Source organism: Panthera tigris, chromosome D1 (assembly GCF_018350195.1).
Source record: "Panthera tigris isolate Pti1 chromosome D1, P.tigris_Pti1_mat1.1, whole genome shotgun sequence".
In the NCBI taxonomy this organism is placed as follows: Eukaryota; Metazoa; Chordata; class Mammalia; order Carnivora; family Felidae; genus Panthera; species Panthera tigris.
This window is the reverse complement of record NC_056669.1, coordinates 832,363-856,245: the sequence shown is the minus strand read 5'-3', so window position 1 is coordinate 856,245 and position 23,883 is coordinate 832,363. Positions and strand designations below refer to the sequence as shown.

The window sequence follows — 23,883 nt, the reverse complement described above, 5'->3', positions numbered from 1 at the left end:
AGACACAAAGACTAAAATGAATATTTATTATTGCCTCAGTTTCTTTCCATTTCTCTCTCATGCACTCATATCCACACACACACTCAGATATAAAGAGGTGGTGGTCTTCTTTGTTCAAAGTTCTCCCTAGAACAGCACACCGAGGTGTGGGGGCCCTTGGTGTGACCTCTCCCTGATACGCTTGTTCGGTATTTACGCCGGAAGCAGCTCGAGCTTGAGAAGAGTGAGGCTGGTGATGATCTGCGCTTTTCCTTCTGGTTGCCTACCTGGAGTCCTGAGAGCACTTGCTACTTGTTCTGGGCTCGAGCTGGCCTTGTGTGGACGCGCAATGGGCGTCTGGAGACAGGAACTGTGTATGCTTCAGTAATTTCAAAAACTACACTTCTAGGAAAAGCTCCTTTTGTTTCAGGGGAAAAAATCCTGTGGGGGATTAAAGGGACAAGAAGACCACAGAAAGTGACAGAAGAGTTGTGAACACTGCAAGAACAAAGAACTAGAGCAGTATAGAGCCAGAGGGTCTTCAAAGACGGGTTGGTGGCCACAGGATGAGGGACTGACACTGGGCAATGTGCCATTCTTTAAAAAAAATTTTTTCTTAATGTTTCTTCATTTTTGAAAGACAGAGACCGAGCACAAGCAGGGGTGGAGCAGGGAAAGAGGGGGACACAGAATCTGAAGCAGGTTCCAGGCTCCGAGCTGTCAGCACAGAGCCCGATGCGGGGCTCGAACCCACAAACCATGAGATCATGACCTGAACCAAAGTCAGATGCTCTACTGACTGAGCCACCCAGGCCCCCCGGCAACATGCCATCCTAATAAATGACTCTAGCTCTGATTTAGGGAGTGGCAGGAGGGTTGGGTTGGTAAGATAAGGTAATTAAATTCAAACCACGTACTCCGAGGCATAGAAATAGCATTTGCGAGGGACTGAACTGTGTCCCTCCAAAATTAATATATTGAAATACCACAATGTAATGGTATTTCGAGATGGGGCCTTTGAGAAGTAATTAGGGTTAGATGAGGTCATGGGTGGGGTTAGGACTTCTGTCAAATCAATTCTGAAAGGACACAATTCAGTCCAAAGCATTCTGCCCCTGGTACCCACACCCCCAATTCATGTCCTTCTCACATGCAAAACGTGTTTATTCTATCCTAACAGCCCCAAAAGTCTTAGCTCATTCCTGCATCAATGCTAAAATCTAAAGTCCAAAATCTCACCTACATATCACCTAAATCAGATATGGGTAAGAGGGAGGTACACCTCATCCTGGGGCAAAATTCCTCTCCATCTATGACCCTGTGAATCCAGACAAGTGACATGCTTCCAAATACAATGGTGAGACAGGCAGAGGAGAGACATCTTCATTCCAAAAGGGAGAAACAGAAAACAAGGGGTGATGGTCCGAAGCAAGCCTAAACTTGGCAAGGCAAATTTCATTAGACTTTAAGCCTCAAGAATAATCATCTTTGGTTCAATGTTCTGTCTTCCAGACCCGCTGGGGCGGTGGCCCAGCCTCTGAGGTTCTCCCCCAAAAGGCACAGTGTGTTCCTGAAACCGAGGGTGGCCCCGATTATCTCTGAACTGCCTTTTAGTCCTTCTCTTCTCCTGCAGAACGGCCATGTGTCAGCCAAATGGCTCTATCGTCTGGTCCTGTGGGATCTAAGAGGTCTGACAGCCTTCATTTTGTCTCGTTTCTGTCCCCTTTAGTTCAAACCGGCAGTGTCTTTGCCAATACAATCCCCACTGTAACTCTGGCTTCTGTTGAAATGGCTGATTAAGTCCATGAATTACACACATGCTCTCTTTATCAAATGGTTGCCCAGCCATATTTGTTCTCTTCAAAAGAATCTCATTTTTTACAATATGAAAAGGCTGAGAATTTGCCAAATCTTCAAGCTCTGGTTCCTTAACGAATCCTTCTTCAATCTGTCTTTTTCCTTTCCTACTTTATTACAAACGTTCGGGAAGAACCAAGCTGCTCCTACAATAGTTTGTTTAGACACGTCCCAGCTAAATATATAATTTCATCACTTGCAAATTCTACCTTCCCCAAAACACCAGAACATAGTTCAGCCAAGTTCTCAGGCATTTTATGGATTGTCTTTCCTCCACTTTCTGATAACAAGGTCCTCATTTCTGTGTGAGACCTCACTAGAATCAAGCTTAACATCCGTGTATCTGGGCTAGCATGCACCTCAAAACTCTTCCACCAACACCCGTGATGCAGTTTCACAGCCACTTCTAACCTTTTTAGGTATGTTACAGAAACATTCCACTTCTCGGGACCAAAATCTGTCAGTCTGCTTAGGCGGCTATCACAGAATACCAGACTGGGTGGTTTAAACAACAGACATTTATGTCTCACAGCTCTGCAGGCTGGGAAGCCCAAAAACCAAGGCGCCAGCTGATTTGGCTCCCAGTAAAGGCTCTCTTCCTGACTTGCAGACGGCTGCCTTCTTGGCTGTCAGCACATGGCAGAGAGCTCTGGGATCTCTTTCTCTTGATGTAAGGGCATTCATCCCATCAGAAGGGCTGCTTGAGATGTTGTCTAAACCTAATTAGCTCCCAAAGGCCTCATCTTTAAAAAAAAATTTTTTTTTTAATATGTATTTAGTTTTGAGAGGGAGAGACACAGAGTGCAAGCAGGGGAGGGGTAGAGAGAGAGGGAGACACAGAATCTGGAGCAGGCTGCAGGCTCCGAGCTGTGAGCACAGAGCCCGACATGGGGCTCAAACCCACGAACCGTGAGATCATGACTTGAGCCGAAGTTGGACGCTCAAGCGACTGAGTCACCCAGGCGCCCCAGGCCTCATCTTCAAATACAATAACATTGGGGGTTAAAGCTTCAACATAAGAACTTGGCGGGGGGGGGGGGGGCCACAATTGAGTCCATAGCACATGCTATCTGTTAGGCAGAAATATGGTAAAATCATGTCTCCACCATTTATAAGACATGTGATGCACTGCTATGATCACATACAAAGTTAAGAATGTATTTTTTTCCCCTTGATATTAGCATAATACACAGGTGTCTATTTATTTGGTGTCCAAATTGGTGTTTTCTGACAGCTTCATTAATGCTGAAATGGCAGAGACAGGATAGTGTAGTGGTCAAGACCTTGAATTCTGGAGTCCGGCCAGCTGTGCAAAACTGCAAATTATTTAGCTCATGAATCTGACTCTTCATTTGGGACATAGGGACATATAATAATACCTCTCTGAGTTGGTCTGAGAATTAAAGGAGGTAATGGGGGCATGTGGGTGGCTCAGTCAAGCATACCGCTTTGGCTCAGGTCATGATTTCGTGGCTTGTGAGTTCAAGCCCCACATCAGGCTTGCTGCTGTCAGCGCAGAGCCCCTTCGGATCCTCTGTTCCTCTCTTTGCCGTCTTTCTTGTGCTCTCTCAAAAATGAATTGAAAAAAAAAAAAAAGCCATTTAAAGGATGTAATGAATATAATGCCCTTAACTAAGCACATAGGAAGCATCCATTATATGTCACCCAAAAAAGGGCACAGTGTGTCTGTATGAGGAGGGCTGCAGCATCTGGGAGACAGGGTCCGCGGCAGAAAGCCCTGGCAGTCCAGGCCCAGGCGAGGGCAGCAGTGAGGGGGATCCTTCACCACACTCTTTACCACTGGTTCACTTGCTACAAGAATGTCTTTTCTCTCATTTTCAAAAGCTGTTTATTTTAACAGCTGGCCCTCAGAGGAAAATTGGAGAGAAGACAGCTGATACATCAGAAACAGAAAAGCTGGTAGGAGATACAAAACAAGCTAACGGAAGAGTACAGCAATCCTCTAGAAACTTCTACTTCTGAAGTAGAGTGCTACCTCTTTTGCCCAATTTTTCAGAGTACTTCTAATTGATTCTGCCAGGCACATGTGGAATTTTAGAACCTCTCTTTTTGCAATGTGTTTTTTAAAAATCAGAAAAAAGTCAGTACTGTTTGTCAGTACGGGGGAAGATTGAACTTTTTTCAACGAACCTTATTTTTGTAAAAGAATTGACTGAAGTTACTGTAAAAGTTTCATAAACTCTTTGCTACGTGCCTGTGATTATTTCCTTCTGAAGATTTTGAACCTGTAAGTACATTTGCTCGGAGAGTCAGTCTAACTCTGAAAGTATTCTGAAGATCACCCTGTACCAGCTTTTTGCTCTATAAATTTTACAGTGGTTTTTAGCCAAAAGCAATAAAACGTGACCTACTGATTCTAACGTCACAAATCTCGGTCTTGAGTAATACTTTCGGCAAAGTCATTTTTGTGTAAGAGTACTAGAATTCCATGAACATGCAATGTAGGAATTTACCAAAACAACCCCATCTAATTTAAAATCCACTTACATTTTTCTTAAGCACAAACCCACATTACTAACCAGATTTTCCTCCTAAGTGGAAGAATGACTGGTTCTATTGTTAAGACACTTCAAACTAACATTTAAAATATAGTGGTCATGTTTTTGTTTTCAAACCACTCTTCTATTAACTCTCTGGTTTACTCCTTAACCTGAGAGTTATTTAAGAGATTTGAGTGCTATTGTTTGGGTAATTTTGCTTAAAGATTCCTACCTATGTTTCAAGGTACTATGAAATTATTACATAGATAAAATTTTCTTTTTGAGATTTTAAGACTCTCTTCCATGACTTTATATGTTATTTTACGAACATTCCATGAATGGCCACTTCCTTGGTCAGAAATCCGCTGCCCCGCCCTGAATGCTTTTGCTCAAACACCCTCACATCAGCAGAACTCTACCTGACACTCTCCTCCTTTTGCTCCTACTGCTATGGTAGCACATTATTGCACTATTTTTTTTTTAATGTTTTTATTTTTGAGACAGACAGACAGAGAGAGAACACGTGTGCGAGCGGCAGAGGGGTAGAGAGAGAGGGAGACAGAATCTGAAGCAGACTCCGTGCTGTCAGCGCAAAGCCAGATGTGGGGCTCGAACCCACATCCTGTGAGATCATGACCTGAGCTGAAGTCGAACGCTCACCCGACTCAGCCTCCCCAGGCACCCCTTGCACTATTTTTTTTTTTTTTTACATATCAACCAGTTTCTTGAGCATCATTTTCTTGTGTTCACCTCACTGTTCCCTGCATCGAGCAGAGTCCATGGGAGACACACAATAAATACTTTCCCAATGAATGAAAAGAGAACTGGTGCTCCTGTGCCGTGCCAGGACAGGAGCAGTGGGCCCCCAGGAGAAAGACGCAGGGCAGGCCTGGCACAGCTCATCATGTTTGACCTTGATGTTATCAAACAGGTGAGTCATTATTCACAATGTGTATTTTAATAATGAAAATTCCAAAGGCAAAATTTTGTTATAATAATAAAATCATCATCCGAAAAGATAAAAATATGTTTTATTTACCTAATGTAATCCATTGTCCAGAAGAATCTGAAAGTAACTTCAAATTAGGAATAACATTTGGGTCTTTGAAAAAAGCCTAAAATACAAATTTGAGGGGAATAAGTTAGAAACTGTATTACAAACAATATCAAGAATTAATTTCTAAAACAACTGTAGTAAACTCTCACTTGATCGGGGAAGGACAATTTTATTTTATTTTTATTTATTATTTTTTTAATGTTTATTTTTGAGAGAGAGAGCGAGAGAGCGAGAGAGCATGAGCAGGGGAGGGCAGAGAGAGGGAGACACAGAATCTGAAGCTGGTTCCAGGTTCCGAGATGTCAGCACAGAGACTGACGTGGGGCTCAAACTCATGAACCGTGAGATCATGACCTGAACCAAAGTTGGACGCTCAATGGACTGAGCCACCCAGGCGCCCCTCATGAGTATTTGTGATCTAAGGGTAGTAAGAACACATTGAACAGATGTAAGCAAAGAAAGAGCTTAAATCAGTCCTATTTTTTACCATGCATTCTGGCAGCAGCGTGGAAAATGAGCTGAAGGGTTATTAAGAGAATAGGTAGAAGGGAAGGTACTGTTGTAATCCAGGAAGATCTGATGTTCACATCAGTCAAGATGATAGCAAGGGGGAGGTAGAGAAGCGAATGGACTCAATGACTGTTTAGGAGGACAAAGGACAAAGGGCGAGGGAGGAACCACAGATGATGCATGAGAAACTGGACAGAATGAATGCCATTTCATGAGAAAGGGAACAGTGAAGAGGACCAGGTGTGCAGGGTGAAGATTAATATGTTCCGCAAGTATTTCTGAATACCTACAGTATGACACACACAAGTTCCTGTGCCACGGAGTTTACATTCTAGTGGTGGAAGATAAACACCTCACAGGTATCATCTATGCCCAATCACAAAAAAGAAAAAAATAAGTTTTCCCCAAAACTACTCCTCAGGAAAAAAAAAAAAGCAAGTTGATAACTTTATAAATTCAAGCTAAAGAGTGTTTGTGCAATTATCTTTATTTAATATTTTATTTTCTTTTAAAGTTTATTTCATCTATTTTGAGAGAAAGAGAGAGCATGGGAGGGGCAGAGGAAGGACAGAGAGAATCCCAAGCACGTTCTGCACCGTGTGCATGGAGCCCAAAGTGGGGCTCGAACCTACGAACAGTGAGATCATGACCCAACCTGAAATCAAGAGTCAGGAGCTTAACTGAGTGGCCCAAGTGCCCCACAATTATCTTAATTTATATAATATACACTTTGAAAAGAAATATAAGCTGGAATTAACCTCAGTTAATACTGATTTTGAATGCCTTTTAGATGTCTTCTGCAAAAATCAGTACAAGGAGAAATTTAATTCAGATTTAGTAATTATCCCTGGGGGAGGGAGTATCAACTTACATTTTATATGCCATTATAAATGGAAGCAGGCTAAGTGACCTGCAGTGAAGTGACCTAGAGCCAGTGGAAATAAGTCTTCATAAAGGCCCCTCACGTAAAGCAACACGAGAATCATTATGCTGTTGGGGTTAATTATGCACCGAAAGAATAATAATAGTAATTTTAAAAAAGCCCTGTCCTAATATACGCACATGGTATTTTGGGCATGTTATAGAATTTCCAGTGGGGCATTAGAAGGACTTCTCTGTATCTCAACTTTAGGAAAGCTGATGTGCTTTGGGAAAATATTACATGATTCCCAAACAAGTTACAGGATAACAAGGATACGAATATCAAAATGCATGTAAAGATTAAACTTCCTTGTTTCAGAAACTGTGAGCGTTAAAAAAGTATTTCTAAATTGATATATTATTTTATATAACACAGAATGTTAAATGTATGTCTATTCTATGCCACACATGAAATCTAGCAGATTGCTGGTTTCTGCTCCAGTATCCATTCTCTTCTCCTTCCTTAAGGAATCCAATTTTATTTGGGATGGCAGTGTGCTCAGCTAAAAGTCTGCACCGCCTAGTCTCTGTGTTATGAGGTCATGAGGTGTGAGCAGAGATGTTGGCAGGCCTTTAGAAAGCTCTATGAATTGCTTCTTTCCCCCTTATCCTTAGTCCCATGGTGAGGATGCCAACACTGTATACTGAGCCCAGAGTTCTCTCCTGACAAAGCAAGATCTCAGATTCAACAATCTAGGATCCCACTACTTGCAAGCACTTCAAGTTCAACATGCCTAAAGATGAACTCATTCTCCTTCTTCTTTTGCATTTTCCAGGGCTTTAACGGCATCATCTACCACTCCAGTCAACCAACTCAGACATTCGCTCATCCTACACTCCCCTTCTGCCTTATTCTCAGTATCTTATTAGTCCTGGAGTACTGCCTTTCTCTGAAACGTCCGTCCAGGCCTCCTGGTGCTGCTGCCCTAATTCAGGGTGTCCTATGACAGCGGTTTTGTCTGGTGTCACTGATTCCAGACTCAGTCCTAACAATCTATGCTCCACATTTCTGCCAGGGTGACCTCGGTAGTTTAAAGTTTACGATCTTCTTGAAAAACTTTCAGTGACTCTTCACTAGCTAGATAAAGCCCAAACTCTTCTGGGAGGCACACAAGGTGCAAAATATGGTCCCACCCATCTAACACTATCCCCCGACTTTGTCTACCTGACAAACTCCTGCTCACGTTTCAGTGCCCATCTCAAGTGGCTGGCCTTTTGTAAACCTCCTCTGACCCCTCGGCCAAAAAAAAAAAAAAAAAAAAAAAAGCCAAACAAAAAAAAAGGCGGGAAGTTCCCTGCATCAAGCCAGGCGGGCGCGTGCAGTTCTGTGCGAAGCCCCCGCCCAGTCCCCCGCCCGGCCGGCCGGCCGGCCGCAGGCAGGTACGAGGAGGACCCTCACCCGCGGTCCTCCATCAGCGGCCGCGGGGCCGCAGGACGCACAGCGTCACAGACCGCAGACGTCAACGCCGTCCAGCTAGCGAGGGAAAAACCGGATTTCAAATAACGTGACTGAATTTTACGGAATGCACCAGAACTTGTTCTCTTACGTGTCCCCCTCTTTCCAAGCTGCCCCTTCCAGCAGGTCACTGCGGAGAGCCGGCCGGCTGAGTGCTCCCCCCGGAACCCCCTGTGAGCACGTGAGGGGGAGCAGTCACAGGAGCGCTCTGACTCCGGGAGCCCACAGAAGTACCCAGAAGTCCTCTGAAGCCAAGTCAGGGTACACGGAGGACCCCGCGGCGGGGGAAGGGGTGTGGGCGGGCCGGGGCACTGGGAGACCGCAGGGACACGGGGGGCGGGGCACCGGGGGAGGCCAGGGCACGGGGACGGGGCCGGGACACCGGGGGGGGGGTGGGGGGGGTGGGGCCGGGGCACTGGGGGACCGCAGGGACACGGGGGGCGGGGCACCGGGGGGGGCCAGGGCACGGGGACGGGGCCGGGACACCGGGGGGGGGGGGGGTGGGGCCGGGGCACTGGGGGACCGCAGGGACACGGGGGGCGGGGCACCGGGGGAGGCCAGGGCACGGGGACGGGGCCGGGACACCGGGGGGGGGGGGGGCCGGGGCACTGGGGGACCGCAGGGACACGGGGGGCGGGGCACCGGGGGAGGCCAGGGCACGGGGACGGGGCCGGGACACCGGGGGGGGGGGGGGGGCCGGGGCACTGGGGGACCGCAGGGACACGGGGGGCGGGGCACCGGGGGAGGCCAGGGCACGGGACGGGGCCGGGACACCGGGGGGGGGGGGGGGGTGGGGCCGGGGCACTGGGGGACCGCAGGGACACGGGGGGCGGGGCACTGGGGGATGCCGGGGGGAGGGGCCGGGACACCCGGGGGTGGGCCGGAACGCCGGGGACCGTAGGGACAAGTCCCGGCTGGCGCGCGTCCCCACGCCGCCGCGCACCCAGACCCCAGCCCGGGCGGGGCCGCAGCTCAGTCGGCGCACACCCGGGCGCCTCTCCCTCCCGCGCACCAACCATGACGAAGTCGTCCTTGCGATAGGCCTGGAACGTCTGGTCGAAGCCGAACGCCTGAGCCGCGACTCTGCCCAGCATGGACCTGCGGCGGGGGCGGGAGGAAGGTCAGCGCGGGCCCGGCGGCAGGGCGCGCTCGCGGCCGGCCCGCCCCGCCCTCGCCCTCTCACCACTGGCGGAGCCGGCTGGTGGTCTCCTGGGTGCTCAGACACTGGAAGGTTCTCTGAGGCAGGAATCTGAAGTAGTAGCTGCCCGAATCCCTCGGCTCCCCGGCCGCCATGGCGCTCCTCGCTCGGCTTTAGTGCGTACCGTTTCCATGGAGACGCGGAGGCGGGGCGGGGGGGGGTCAGCCCGGCGCTGCGGGGGCGCGGCGACGCGGTTCTTCCGGGGACGGAAGCCAGGCTCGTGGCGGGGGCGGGGCGAAGTGAGGCGTTGGTTGGGGAGGAGCCACGCGAGTAGTCAAGTCTGTGATTGGGTCGGGGCTCTGCGGTTGGTGGGAGCGGGGCGAGGTGGGGCGGGGAAGGGGCCACGCGGAGGAGGCCCGGGACCGGGCACTGCGGCGAGGCCCGTCTCGCGGCGGGGGCGGGGCGAAGCGGGGCGGGAGCGCGGCGAAGTGGGACAGCGGCGGAGCTGAGCGGAGGAGTACAGGCTCTGTTTGGCGGCGGGACTATACGGTTGCTGGGGGCCAAGAGTCCAGGCTCACGGCGGGTGCGGGGCGGGTGCGGGGTCAAGCGAAGGGGGCAGAGGGCGGGGCTAAGTGGGGTGGGGGCGGGGCCACTCGGAGGGGGCGGGATGGAGCGGAGTCGCGTGGGGGAGGCTGGGGACCGGGCTAGGTGGGGTGGAGGCGGAGCCGCGCGCAGGGGTAGGGGACGGGCTGCCGGCTGGAGGGACAGGGAAGGGGACCCGTCTCCGCCGTCCGCATCCCTGGGGAAAGGGGTGGCGCCCAGAGGAAGTGCAGGTGCGTGCGTACGGCGGTTGACCCCTAATCCTAATTCCTCAGCACACGTTAATTTCCTAATCTCAAACTTGCTAGCTTGGATTTATGGTTATCTAAGTTTCATGACTCAAACATTTATGAAGACATTATTTTCAATTAATTAGGCTTCTTTTGGAAGACACATGTCTATATGACTACTTGGAAAACTATTCTCTCTTACCATCTGCTTTTTATTTTTACATCTGAAGGCTAAAAGATTTTCTTTATAGAAACATAGACTTTTAAATTTTTATTATATTTTTAATATCTTTTTAAAAAATTTATTTATTTTGAGAGAGCGAGTTAGCAGGGGAGGGGCAGATGGAGAGAGGGACAGAGGATCCGAAGCAGGCTCTGTGCTGATGGCAAGCTGGATGTGGTGTTCGAACTCACAAACCAGGGGATCATGACCTGAGCTGAAGTCAGATGCTCAACTGACGGAGCCACCCAGGCACCCTGAAAGACTCAGATTTAACATGAAAAATGTCTAATGAAGAAAGCAGAATAATAAAAACCAAAAGATTAAACTAAAATATGCTAAAAATAGAATTTAAAAGATAAGTATTTTGTGTACAGTTTTCCTGAAAAGTACTTTATTGAGTAACATTAAGTATTAGGAATGGGAACATAACACTCCTAATTTAAAGTTTCCTTAGTTTTTACGTTTGGCAACATAGGCGATCAATTTTCTTTGAATAAATATACTGACATTTCGTTGCACTCACAAAACATCAAGTTTGAATTGGCGTGCCAGAATTTATTTTTATTTATTTTTAATGTTTATTTATTTTGAGAGAGAGAGAGGGAGAGTGCGAGTAGGGGAGGGGCAGAGAGAGGGAGAGAGAGATCCCAAGTAGGCTCCACAGTATCAGTGCAGAGCCCAGTATGAAGCTTGAACTCATGAAGCGTGAGATCATGACCTGAGCCGAAATCAAGAGTTGGACCCTTAACCGACTGAGGCATACGGGTGCCCCTTTTCATTATTAAAAAAAAAAATTTTTTTAAGACATACTTTTAAGTAATCTCTACATCCTACAAGGGGCTCAAACTTACAACCCCAAGATCTAGAGTCTTAACGCTTTACCATCTGAGCCAGCCAGGTGCCCCAGAGCACATACTTCCTATATTCTGGTGAAAACTAACTTTTGTGTCTATAGTTTTCATTGTTTTGTTTCATCTAATAGCAGTGAACCTGGATTTGCAATGGCTCAACCTAATGGTTTTTCAACTTTAGGAGGATGTGGAAGCAATATGCATTTAGTAGGAACTGTACTTGGAATTTTGATTTTTGATCTTTTCCTGGGCTAGCAGTGTGTGCTCTGATCCTCTTCTGCTGGGCAGAGGCTGCACCCGCAGCTATATCAGCCCCATAATCATGAGGGCAAAACCACCCATGGACTCACAACCATTGTGTGCACATGCAACCACTCCGTTTTTCACTTTCAGTACAGTGTTCAATGAGTTGTATGAGATATTCAACAGTTTATTATAAAGTAGGCTTTGTGTTGGATGCTCTTGCCCAAATGTAAGCTAATGTGTGTTCTGAGCATTGTTTAGATATGCTAGCCTAAGCTATGATATTCGGTAGGTTACATGGTTGTTTGTTTGTTTGTTTGTTTGTTTGTTTGTTGAGGCAGAGAGAGCTGGGGAGGGGCAGAGGGAAGAGAAGAGAGAATCTCAAGCAGGCTGCACACCCAGCAAGGAATCCAAATTAGGGCTTAATCACAGGAACCTGAGGTCGTGACCTGAGCCAAAATCAAGAGTCAGATGTTCAACCGACCAAGCCACCCAGGCACCCCGGGGTTAAGAGCATTAAATGTATTTTTGACTCATGGTATTTTCAATTTACCACGGGTCTAATGGGATGTAATCCTGTTGTGAGTTGAGGAACATATGCTCTATTTTTCATTTGATTAGTTTTCTATCACATCACTATGCCACAGCTGATCCTTTTGGGTTGTGTACAGTTTGAGGCTGTGCTGAAAGCAGCTTTGGACATTTTGGAGCATGGCTTTTGATCAATTCACAGTTATTTCTTTTGGAAATATACACAGCATGGGAAGTGCTTGGGTATCAGTCATTGGGTATTAGTAGGTCTTGTTTTACTAGATACTGCCAAATCTTGTGAAGTATATGGGGCGCCTGGGTGGCTCAGTCGGTTGAGCCTCCGACTTCGGCTCAGGTCATGATCTCACGGTTCGTGAGTTCGAGCCCCGCATCGGGCTCTGTGCCAACAGCTCAGCGCATGGAGCCTGCTTCGGATTCTGTGTCTCCCTCTCTCTCTGACCCTCCCCTGTTCATGCTCTGTCTGTCTCTGTCTCAAAAATAAATAAACATTAAAAATAAAAACAAAAAAAGTATATCAATTTATACTCCAACCAGCTTACATGAAATTTCCAGTTGTTCCACATTCTTGCCAATACATGGTATCATCAGTTTTGGTTTTTTTTTTAATTTTAGGCTTTCTGATGAAGTTATATTTCTCATTGTGATTTTTAATTTGCATTTCTCATTGTGATTTTTAATTTGCATTTCCTTGATAGTTGTCAAGCAATTTTTATATGTGTTTTGGCCATTCGGGTATCTTCTTCAGTGAAGTGCCACTTTAAGTGTTTGTCCCTGAAGAGTTGTGTATTTAGTTTTGGAAAATGGTTATTTACCCTGGATATAAGTCCATGCTAAATACATGCATTGCAAATATTTTCCTTTTTTTTTTTAATTTATTGATTTGTTTTGAGAGAGAGAGGACTTGAGTAGGGGAGGGGCAGAGAGGGAGAGAGAGGATCCCAAGCAGGCTCCACACTGTCAGCACAAAGCCTACCATGGGGCTCAAATCCACGAATACTGAGATCATGACCTGAGCCAAGATCAAGAGTCAGACGCTCAATCAAGTGAGTCATGCAGGTGCCCCACAATTATTTTCCTTTTTGTGTATAGATTGCTTGTAGCTTTGATACTCACAAATTCTTAATTTTAATAAAGTCCAATTTTTCTTTTTTGTACCATTTTTTCCAAAAAAAATTTTTTAATGTTTATCTTTGAGAGGGAGAGTGCGTATGTGAGAGAGAGAGAGAGACAGAACTTGAGCAGGGGAGGAGCAGAGAGAGAGGGAGATACAGAATCTGAAGCAGGTTCCAGGCTCTGAGCTGTCAGCACAGAGCCTGATGAGGGGCTCAAACCGATGAACGGTGAGATCATGACCTAAACTGAAGTTGGATGCTTAACTGACTGAATCACCCAGGTGCCCCTCAAAAAATTTTTTAAGTAGGCTCCACACCCAGCATGGAGCCCAACACAAAGCTTGAACTCATGACTCTGAGATCATGACCTAAGCTGAGATCAAGAGTCAGATGCTTAACTGACTTAGCCACCCACGTGCCCCTCAATATATTTTTTTAAAGCTCATTTAATTTTTTCCATATGGTTTCCCAATATTACATATATTTTTGTAAGTTTTTATTTAAATTCCAGCTAGTTAGCCTACAGTGTGATATTAGTTTCAGGTGTACAATATAGTGATTCGACACTTACATATAGCACCCCAGTGATCATCACAAGTACATGCTGTAATCCCCGTCACCTGTTTCCCTCTGATGACCATCAGTGTGTCCTCTATAGTTAAGAGTCAGGTTCTTGGTTTGCCTCTCTCTCTCCCTCTTTTTTCCCCCAATGATCATTTGTTTTGTTTCTTAAATTCCACATATGAGTGAAATCATATGTGGCATTTGTCTTTCTTTGACTTATTTCACTTAGAATAATACTCTCTAGCTCCATCCATGTCATGGCAAATGTCAAGATTTCCTTCTGTTTATTTTTTTAAATTAATTAATTTATTTTGAAAGCGTGCATGCTAGCAGGGTAGGGGCAGAGAAAGGGACAGAGAGACAATCTCATGCAGGATCCGTGCTGTCAGTGCAGAGCCCAATTCGAGTCTTGATCCCATGAACTGTGAGATCATGACCTGAGCCAAAATCAAGAGTCAGATGCTTAACTGACTGAGCCACCCAGGCCCCCTTCTTACGTTTTTATACTCCATCATATACAGGTCCCAAATCTGTTGTTTCCCCAGACCCAGGATTAGGGTTGGGTTTTACAGCTAGAGGGTTTTACATACCATCCAGGTCTCATCTGAATACAGCTCAAAAATGAGTAGGAAAAACACAGCGTCCATGAAATCGGGCAGAAAAAAAAAAAAAAAAATAGAGTCAGGCCACTGAACGCTTTGAAGGCCAGGACAGGAAATATAGACATTGTTTGGAGGTGAGGTTAGAAGGTTAGGGAGAATACTTGATGGTAATTGAAGGACTAACATGATCAAAACTGCATTGAGGCAAATGGCTAAACATGTTGGGGGAAAAATCAAATCTCTACCTCATACTGTACAACGATTTCCAGGTGGATTAAAGATATATCTATATATGTATAATGAAACCATAAAATTACTATAGAAATATATAAATATTTATAAAATCTTGGGGTTTTCCTTTAAAGCAGGATACCAGAGGAGTAACCTGGAGGCATTCTTTTTAAACATGGTAAGAAAGAAAGAGAAAGACTGACAGATTTAGATGAAAAGGTTAGAAACATATGCACATGTAAAACACCATAACCAAAAAAGAAACTCAAATGATAGTTGGAAAAAAATCTATTTGTAAATAAATCAAATAGATAAGGATTGCTATCCTGAATATATAAATGGCTCATAAAGGTGAGTTTGAAAATAGAAAATTGGGTAAAGTATTTGAATAACCAATGCCTGAAAGAAAAAATATTAAGTAACCAAGCAAATGGGAAAAAACCCCCCAATATTTCTAATAATAATAGAAAAGTGTAAGTTAAAACAAGATGTCCTGCTTCTTCACTTACCAGCCTGGCGACGTATGCTAGGCACTGTGGTTGCCGACCCCAAGCCTGCCCAGCCTCCTCCCTGCTAACAGGTTCGTAGTGACATTTTCAGATTGGGTAGAGGTCCGATGTCCTCAGCCCCACTCCCTCATTTAGGGGTAAACATGAGGCCGGTTTCCGCTGTCAAAACAGAAGGTTAAGTCAGCTGGAAGCCTGCTGGAAAAGACTGTCCTCCCTGGACTCAGCGTTGCTGGCCATCCCATGAGATTTCTCTAGTATGTTCACGTCTAATATGTTCCACTTGATGAAAACTCTTCACCACGACTTTGTCCATCAGCTCTAAACTCTCTACAGTCTACCTGCCTCATATCTGAACAAGCAAAATCGAAGCAATCAGGATCCCGTCATTTTCACACCATCAGCCTCTGTGACCAGCCTCTGTGACTCGCCCCCGGCCCGCACCCTGTCAAACGCCAAACCTTCGCCTGGATTCTGTCCCCTCTACTTCCTCAAGGACTTCCATCCTGCATTTCTTTCTTTCTCTCTACTTGATTCTACATGATCTTCTCCAGCTGATCATTCACACACATATCCACTGTTATCTCCCACCCAAAAAGCAAAGCAAGCAAAAACCCATAAAATCTTTTTTGGAGATTCCTGTCCCCTTCTGGCTGACCCCGGCGCTTGGCTTCCCTTCAGAGCAGAGCACCTGCTGGACTGGCCTGTAGTCACTGTCCTCGTTCAGACTTCTGTCTGCTAAGACTGCTTCTGTCAAGGTCATTCGTGACCGCCAGAGTTTTTAAATCTTATGGTTTCTTCTTCATCCTCCTCTTTGTCACTCTTTTAGGAATTGTGTAAAAGTTCCTCTCCTTATAAGGACATCAGTTCTTTTGGCTTAGAGCCTCACCCGTATGACTTCATTTAACTTGAATTACTTGCTTAAAGGCTTTATCTCCAAAAACAATCACGTTGGGGGTTGGGCTTTGACAAATGAATTTTGGAGGGGGACACACAATTTCAAACAAAACGGTTATCTTAGTTTTAAATACCCTCTACATGCCAGTTTTTTTTTTTTTAAGATTTTATTTTTAAGGAATCTGTACACCCAACGTGGGGCTCGAACTTACAATCCTGAGGTCAAGAGTTGTCTGCTCTGCTCACTGAGCTAGCCGGAGGCTCCCCGCGCCAATTGTTTTTTAATCCCTGGCTCTGACCTGTGTCTGAAATCTCCAAATGCCCCCTTAACATCCCCCAGTGGATCTGAGGAACACCCTGTGTAACACGGCCCAACCAGGCGCCTCCCACTGCTGCCCTACCACTTTCTAGTGGTTTCGAGCCTAATCAACAGCCTCTCCCTCTGTTTTGTAATTTCAGTCCCAAATATCAGAATTACCTTAGATTCTCACCTTTCCCTTATCTTCCACAGCGATCTACCAACGACTTTATCAACTCTGTTTGTAAGACATATTCCCAACCTGTCCACTGCTCTCTCACACCCCAGTGCAGCCCTTCATTCTCTCACCTGGACCGTAAATCTTCTCCTGATTGACCTGATTCTACTTTGGCTTCATTATAAACCATTCTGACTTCGGCTGCGTGCCCTTGTTAAAGGATCTTGTCACCCCTCTGCTTAAACAGAGGCCCAGAACTAAATGTGAAACCGAGGTAGACCCATGGTTTGAACTTCCCCAGAGGTGATGCACGGAGGGAGAATGAACACATGAGAAGTGCTCAGCACCACCGGTCACTGGGAAGCTCCACCTAAAACCTAGGGAGATCTTGTTCCTCTGCCCCAAACCAGCAGGCTCCCATCACGGCTCACGGGCACTAACCGGTGCTAACCGGTTCTCCGCCTGCTCTTCGTGATGGTCCATTCTCACAGCAGCTGCATGACCTTGTTGGCTGACCCGGTCACTTCCCTGGCTAAAGCCCTTCCCTAAAGCCCTAACGTAAGGGTGCGGGGTTCCGTGGAGAAAGGGCGGCCCTTCAACAGGTGCAGCCGGGACACGGCACAATCCGAACAAAGGGATTCAGCCACACCTTGCCCCCCACACAGAACTACCTCACAGTGGGGCTTGGCCCTAAATGTGAACCCACAATCACAAACTCCTGAAGGAAAACATGGGAGGAAATCTTGTTGCCTCGGGGTAGGTAAAGATTTCTTAGATAAGACACAAAAAGTGTGAACCTTAAAAAAATGGAGAAGTTGGACAGAACAAAAAACTTCTTGGTCTCAAAAGACATCACACAAAGACTTGTACTTGAGTGTTCATGGCATTTTTATCCATAACGGCTCCCAACAGGAAAGGCCATCCGTGTCCACCCGCTGGTAGACGCATCAGTTGTGGCCCGTCCCACAGCGAGTGGCCCTCGGCAGCAGCCATGCACCCCTGGGCAAGTGAAAGATGTGCCCAGCAAGGAAACCACATACTGAGTAGAGGGCTGGCTCCCTGGCCCTGTGCTCCGAAGCACCCCCCCCCCCCCCCCCCCCCCCCCCCGTGCTCGGCTTAACACTCTGCTGTGAAGCCTTAAAACTCTTCTTTTTAAAGTTTATTTTTACTAGTCTCTACACCCAGCGTGGGGCTCAAACTCATGACCCTGAGATCAAGAGCCACGTGCTCCACTGACCGGGCCGGTCAGGTGCCTGAAGCCTTAAAATTCATAATAATTGCTAAACTATGGGCCCCACATTTTTATTCTGCACTGGGCGGGCCCTGCAAATTAAGTAGTTGTCTTCACTGTGTGACTCCACTGATCTGACCTTCTCCAGAAGTTAAAATTCTAGTGACAGCAGGTTGGAGGGGATTGGCTAGAGGGGCGGGAGGAAACTTTTTTGAGTGTTGAGAGTTTTACATCATAGATCATGGTGTTGATTATAGAAGTGTGTATGTTTTTAAAAATTAAATTATGGACTTAAAGTTGGAGGGTTTTACTGTGTATGAATGCTGCTTTAGGAAAGATGACACATATGCATTTCATATAAAATAAAGTCCAGTGGGTTTGGAGTAGAACTCCAGACCCCTCTGCCCTCTGCTGGGGGCACCCAGGCCATCCTAATCTCTTGGCCTCGTCTGCCTTCTGGGCTCAGTACTCGGTGGCTCCAGCCTTCTCTCTGTTTCTTACATGGGGCGAGCTTATTTCTGCCTTAGGCTTTTGCGCTGACTTTCTATTTGCAATATTCTCACCATCATCTTTGCGTGGCTGCCACTGGTAGTTCGATCTCAACCCAAGACTCTCTTCGACCATCTAACTGAGGGTTGTCTCAGACATGCAATCACATCACCTTATTTTATTTATGAATTTTTTAAAGTAGCCTCTAGCCCAACGTGGGGCTTGAACTCACAACCCCTGGGATCAAGAGTGGGATGCTCTACCCACTGAGCCAGCCAGGCGCCCCGCATATCACCTTATTTTAATTATTTGCACGGCACCTGTTAGCCCTGTGGTCTCATTCTCTGCTCATTTTTTGCTTACTTTCTCCTGCAGCAGCCTGCCATCTCCTTGAGACTGTGAGCCCACTCTGTGATACTCAGCACCTGATCCTCGGTGCCTCAGACAACACCTGACACGGGGTACCTGCCCTGTGACTATTTGCTGGACGAATGAACGTCTGGTTAAACAGTATTTACTGATCTGGAAAGAGCTTCTGGATATATTGTTAGGCAAAAAGGAGGAGCTAAGAAAAGTTATGTAATGATGATCCCGTTATTTGTAAAACTCATAATAAGGAAAAAGACTAGAATATACTGCAAGTTGTGGTTCAGCTGCTCATTAAATGCAAATCTTCTCTGGAAGAGGTAGCCTTTTCTGGTGGACTGTTTCTTCTGGGGGCCGTGGTGGGGGCTAAGGGGGGGGTTGGCCGAGGGGGTCTACTGGAGGCCTGGGGTCTGCCAAGGGCCACGGGGGTCTGCTGAGGGTCCAAGGGGGTCTGCGGAGGGCTGAGGGGGTCTGCAGAACTGTCCCCACAAGTGATATTTGGGATTGGATTCTGAGGGTGGCAGTTTCCTCATTTGTTGCCTGTCTTTCTAGCTTTTAATCTCAGTTGCTTGGAAACCTCCACCCTCCACTTCCTTTCCCTCTGACTTCTGCCAATAGCATTACCTATGGCTCCCACAAACTGCCATACAACCCACCCTCCATCCCAGCTTCCCAACCCACATGGCCTTCAATCCTAAACAAAGTTCACCTACCAGAGGATCTTTTCAAACCCTGCCTAAAAGAGTGAAAGAGATCCCCTAAATTGGGGTCATTTTGAAACAGAACTGGTGGCCAGGGTGTGAGTTGCATGGTCCCTTTCCAAGTCCAAGATGAGGTGTCTCCGCACTCAGGTAGTTGCAAACTTGTAGAGATTTCATCGGACACTCTCTCTCCCTAGTGTTCTTGTTGTACCACGATTATGGAGACGTTAGTTTAATGAGCACCCTGGGTCGTAACCTGTGCTTACGTATTCCCATCTCCAATCTAGACAGACTCCCCAGAGCCTAGGCCTACAGAAAGCGTCGCCGCTCATTTGGTCCAGAGAGGGCAGCTAACAGAAGAGGCACCGCACCCGTTGAGATCAAGGTTTAAGAGGGCACTCACATACTTTCTAGACCTGACCTTGCCCTTATTCCAGGTCTGGGCTGAAACACTCCCAGTTCATGGCTCCGTGATCTCTCAACACCTGCACCCAGGAGCTGGCCGGTACCTGCAAGATTTGCAGGCTGCTGAAGAGGATGTGCAGGTGGCAGGATGATGCCAGGATGAAATGGTGATCACGTGATGAGAGAATGATAATAAAATACAACTGGCCCTTGAACAACGTGGCACTTAGGGGTGCCAGTGCCCTGCGCACTCAAAAATCCCCTTATAACGTTGACTCCCCCACAACTTAACTACTAACAGTGTACTGTTGACTGGAAGCCTTACCAGTAACATAAACAGCCAATTAACGCATACTTTGTATATTATATATGTTCTATTCCTTATTCTTAGGGTAAAGTCAGCTACAGAGAAGAAAACGTTATTCAGAAAATCAAAAGGAACAGAAAATACATTCACAGCACTTACTGTACTGGCCGTAATCACGTAGAAGTGGACCCACACAGTTCACATCTGTGTTGTTCAAGGGCCGACCGCGACAGCTAATATTGTTGCACATGTGCTGTTTTACCAGGCAGCGTCCTAAACATTTTCCGTGGTTTGTCGCTTAATTCTCTTAGGTGAGTTAATACCCATAAGTTGGTACCACTAACAGTGCAAAGTGTTGCTATCTCGGCTTCTCCTTCCAACGCATACACACTGCCTTCCCGTAAAACGAAGACACTGCGTCAGCCAGTCCTTCACAGCAGCCTAGTCCTGGTCTCACCACTTCCTGGCTGCACTCGGCCAGCTGAACTTGCCCTTGCCTCACACGCTGTTAATCTGAGATGGGTAAACACATCAGCTGGGAAAAACATTAGATTGTCTTTTAATAATTTTTTTTTTTTTAGAGAGAGAGAGAGAGCACAGAGCCATGCACACACTATTGGGGAGGAGCAGAGGGAGAGAGAGAATCCCAACCAGGCTCCACGCCCAGCGCAGAGCCTGACATGGGGCTCTAGCCCACAACCCTGGTATCATGACCCGAGCCAAAATCAAGAGTCAGATCTCAACCGACTGAGCCACCTGGGCGCCCCCTAGATGCTTTAGACATCAACTCAGTTCAAGTACTTAGTGTATTTGTAAGAGTGCTTAGAAGCTGAAAGAGGTCATGTGAAAACTCATTCACCTCCAGAATGGCCTGGAACTTTTCACAACTGCCCAATGGGTTAACCAGGAAAATACTGATTCTACCCTACCTGGGAGAGAATTGGGTCCATTTCCACTCTGGACCTTAAACTTGGCTGTCAGCCCATGCCCCACACCCTGGCCAGCTTATGTCAGCAAAACAAAGGACAGATCTGTCCCAGACCTCTGCTTGTGATCCATGGATCAGTTAACACCTGTCTCCCAGGTTTTATATTCTTGGTGCCTTACACTGGTTTTTGCATATGTTTCTAGGCTATTCAATTTGTAGTTCACCCTGGCTTCTTGAAGGTTAGTTTTCTGTTCTTTTAATTTGGGCTTTGTGACCCTGTGGTGTTGTGAGCGATCCATTTCTGCAGCCTGGGTAGCAGGGTAGGAATTCATACAATTGGAAAATTAACTCTGTGCTAGGAGAGAGGTGGGTTATCTATGGGGTTTCTTAAATTTAAGATGAAATTTTGAATGCTTCAAAAAAGATTGCTATGGAAAAGAGTCGGCATTTTAAAAGCATGTTCCCGAACCGCTTGTACCTAATGCTTTCTTTGATTATGTCTGGTGGTAATTTGCAGCTGTTTTCTGTTCTGTTTCCTAAGTAAACCTTCCATGACTTTGTCCGAGCTACTCATGAAAAATGTTGAATGCAACAGGCCCAGATACAAAGTCCTTCCATTAGAGATGGGAAAATGAATGTATGGTTACTTAACTGCATTATACTTTATGAGAACATCATAAAATACTTTGTCCACTGAGTTTTGGAAAGTGAGATCTGGGGGCGCCTTGGTGGCTCAGTCGGTTAAGCGTCCGACTTCGGCTCAGGTCATGATCTCGCGGTCCGTGAGTTCGAGCCCCGCGTCGGGCTCTGTGCTGACAGCTCGGAGCCTGGAGCCTGTTTTGGATTCTGTGTCTCCCTCTCTCTCTGGCCCTCCCCCGTTCATGCTCTGTCTCTCTCTGTCTCAAAAATAAAATAAACGTTAAGAAAAAAGAAAAGGAAAGGAAAGTGAGATCTGCTGGGTCTCTGGCAATCTCTGGGTGCCTCAGTGATTTCAGGGTGTCTTCCATGAACCCTGAACCTTGGGGAAGTGTGTGGGGCTGCTGGGGATGGGGGAGGAGGAGTGTGGCTTTCCTTTCCTACCGTAGTTAGACCAGCACCACTCTGATCTGTTTGAGAAATTCAAGTGCTGGAGAAGATTCTACTTGTAGAGAGGATTCTTTGGCTTTGAAATATTTGAAATCCCTCTTTTTTCCCCTCAAAGTAATGACTAATTCCTTTATGCCACCAGTTCCTTCTGGGTCTGTGTTGGCTCATCTCTCATTACAATCCAGGTATGGGTGTCTGGTCTATTGTCTAGACACATTTCTAGGCTTTTAAGGACTAATGGCGGTGACAATATGGGTCAAAGGAAAATTTATTCCAAATTTTAAGATGTAGTAAAGTAGTTAAGAGTGTAGGTTCTGGGGTCAGATCTCCTGGTTAGAATTCCAGCTTATCATACCCTCTGTGTGGCTTTGGGTGACTTTCTTGAATTCTCTATGCTTCACTGTTCCCATCTGTTAAAAGGGGGAGGAATTATCATACCTACATTATACGCTTTTGAGGGCCTTAGATGAGATTATCATGTGCTGTGTCTGTCAGAATGCCTGGAGTGTGACAAGTGCTCAATAACTTGTCATTAAATTATCATCAACATCAACTGACATCACTTATAAAGGTCAAGGAACTGTCATTACAGCACCTTGTTCAAAAGCTGCTGTGACTGCACAACACTGTTTACTCCTGAAAAGTTATCTAGAGTTCCTTAGCTGAGGACGGCTTGACAAAGCACAGTCCTCCACACAAGATCAGGGATCTTTGCTAGGTGCTCTCCTGCCTCTCTATCGATGCGTACGTGCATCTGCTGCCGGATCATAGATGTTAACCCAGCGATCACTTAAATTATTTTTGTTTGACTGCTTTAATCTTAAAAGAGTCTTATCAAGGGGCGCCTGGATGGCTCAGTCGGTTAGGCGTCTGACTTCAGCTCAGGTCATGATCTCACAGTTCGTGAGTTCGGGCCTTTGCGCTGATGGTGCAGAGCCTGCTTGGGATTCTCTCTCCCTCTCTCTCTCTGCCCCTCCCCAACTTGTGCATGTGCTCTCTCTCTAAGTGAATAAAAAAAAGTTGTATCAAAATATGTCATTAATAGAAAATTTGAATTTTACCTTTAAATATATTCTGGAAATTGTGGGACAGGAAAATGATCACTCTTTTTGAAAGTAGGAAATTCTTGAGGCACCTGGGTGGTTCAGTTGGTTGAGCATCTGACTCTCGGTTTCGGCTCCGGTCATGATCTCACAGTTCATGAGATAGAGCCCCGTGTCTGGCTTGTGCTAACAGCCAGAGCCTGCTTGGGATTCTCTCTCTTTCCCTCTCTCCCTCTCTCTCTCTCTCTCTGCCCCACCTCCCCGCCATGTTCTCTTTCTCTCTCTCTCAAAAATAAATTAAAAAATTTAAAAAAAGTGGGAAATTCTCAAAGTAGTATACCCTAATAGAAACATTAAAAAGTATGCTAAGTTTATCTTAACAAGAGTGTGGACACAACATGTAGATTTTAACATTGTGTTAGCATTTCAAATTCATAATAAAATAGACTCTAGAGAGTCTAGATGGACATAGCACACTGCTGCCTTCCAAACATCCGAAATGAGGTGTTTGAATGCTCTATTCCTTATAATGATTCTTGTTTTTGTTTTTATCTTCTTTAGAAATTTCTAAAAAGTGTTTATGTTTTATCTGATGTTTATTTAGGAACCAAAGCTGAAAGATGAAGGTCCATGAGCCCTTGGACAATCAGTCTGTGTCAGTGAAAGCTCCCCATAGGAGAGGAACACCAAGCAGACGTTTCTGGGAAGAGGTTACCTTCTGTTTATAGCTGACTTACAAACATGACTCAAATGATTAAAAAACCTGCCAATTAAATCCCATGTAATTTCTAGCTTGTTTGTCATGGAAATAAACTGGAAAG

General features: G+C 46.2%; 1 protein-coding gene and 1 long non-coding RNA gene across 2 annotated transcripts in view; one reads left to right on the top strand and one right to left on the bottom strand.

Moving 5' to 3' along the window:
• Positions 1-9,691, bottom strand: part of CFAP300 (cilia and flagella associated protein 300) — a 23,681-nt gene extending 13,990 nt beyond the window's left edge. The window contains exons 1-3 of the mRNA XM_042957574.1: positions 9,465-9,691; positions 9,298-9,379; positions 5,377-5,452 (exon numbers count right to left, since the gene is read on the bottom strand). Coding sequence (XP_042813508.1) covers positions 5,377-5,452; positions 9,298-9,379; positions 9,465-9,574 — 268 coding nt within the window. The 5' untranslated portion in view covers positions 9,575-9,691. The remainder of the gene's footprint in view (positions 1-5,376; positions 5,453-9,297; positions 9,380-9,464) is intronic.
• Positions 9,513-23,883, top strand: LOC122230981. The gene is made up of 3 exons (XR_006208048.1): positions 9,513-9,595; positions 20,090-20,316; positions 23,667-23,883. It is a non-coding gene; the product is annotated as an uncharacterized LOC122230981 (long non-coding RNA).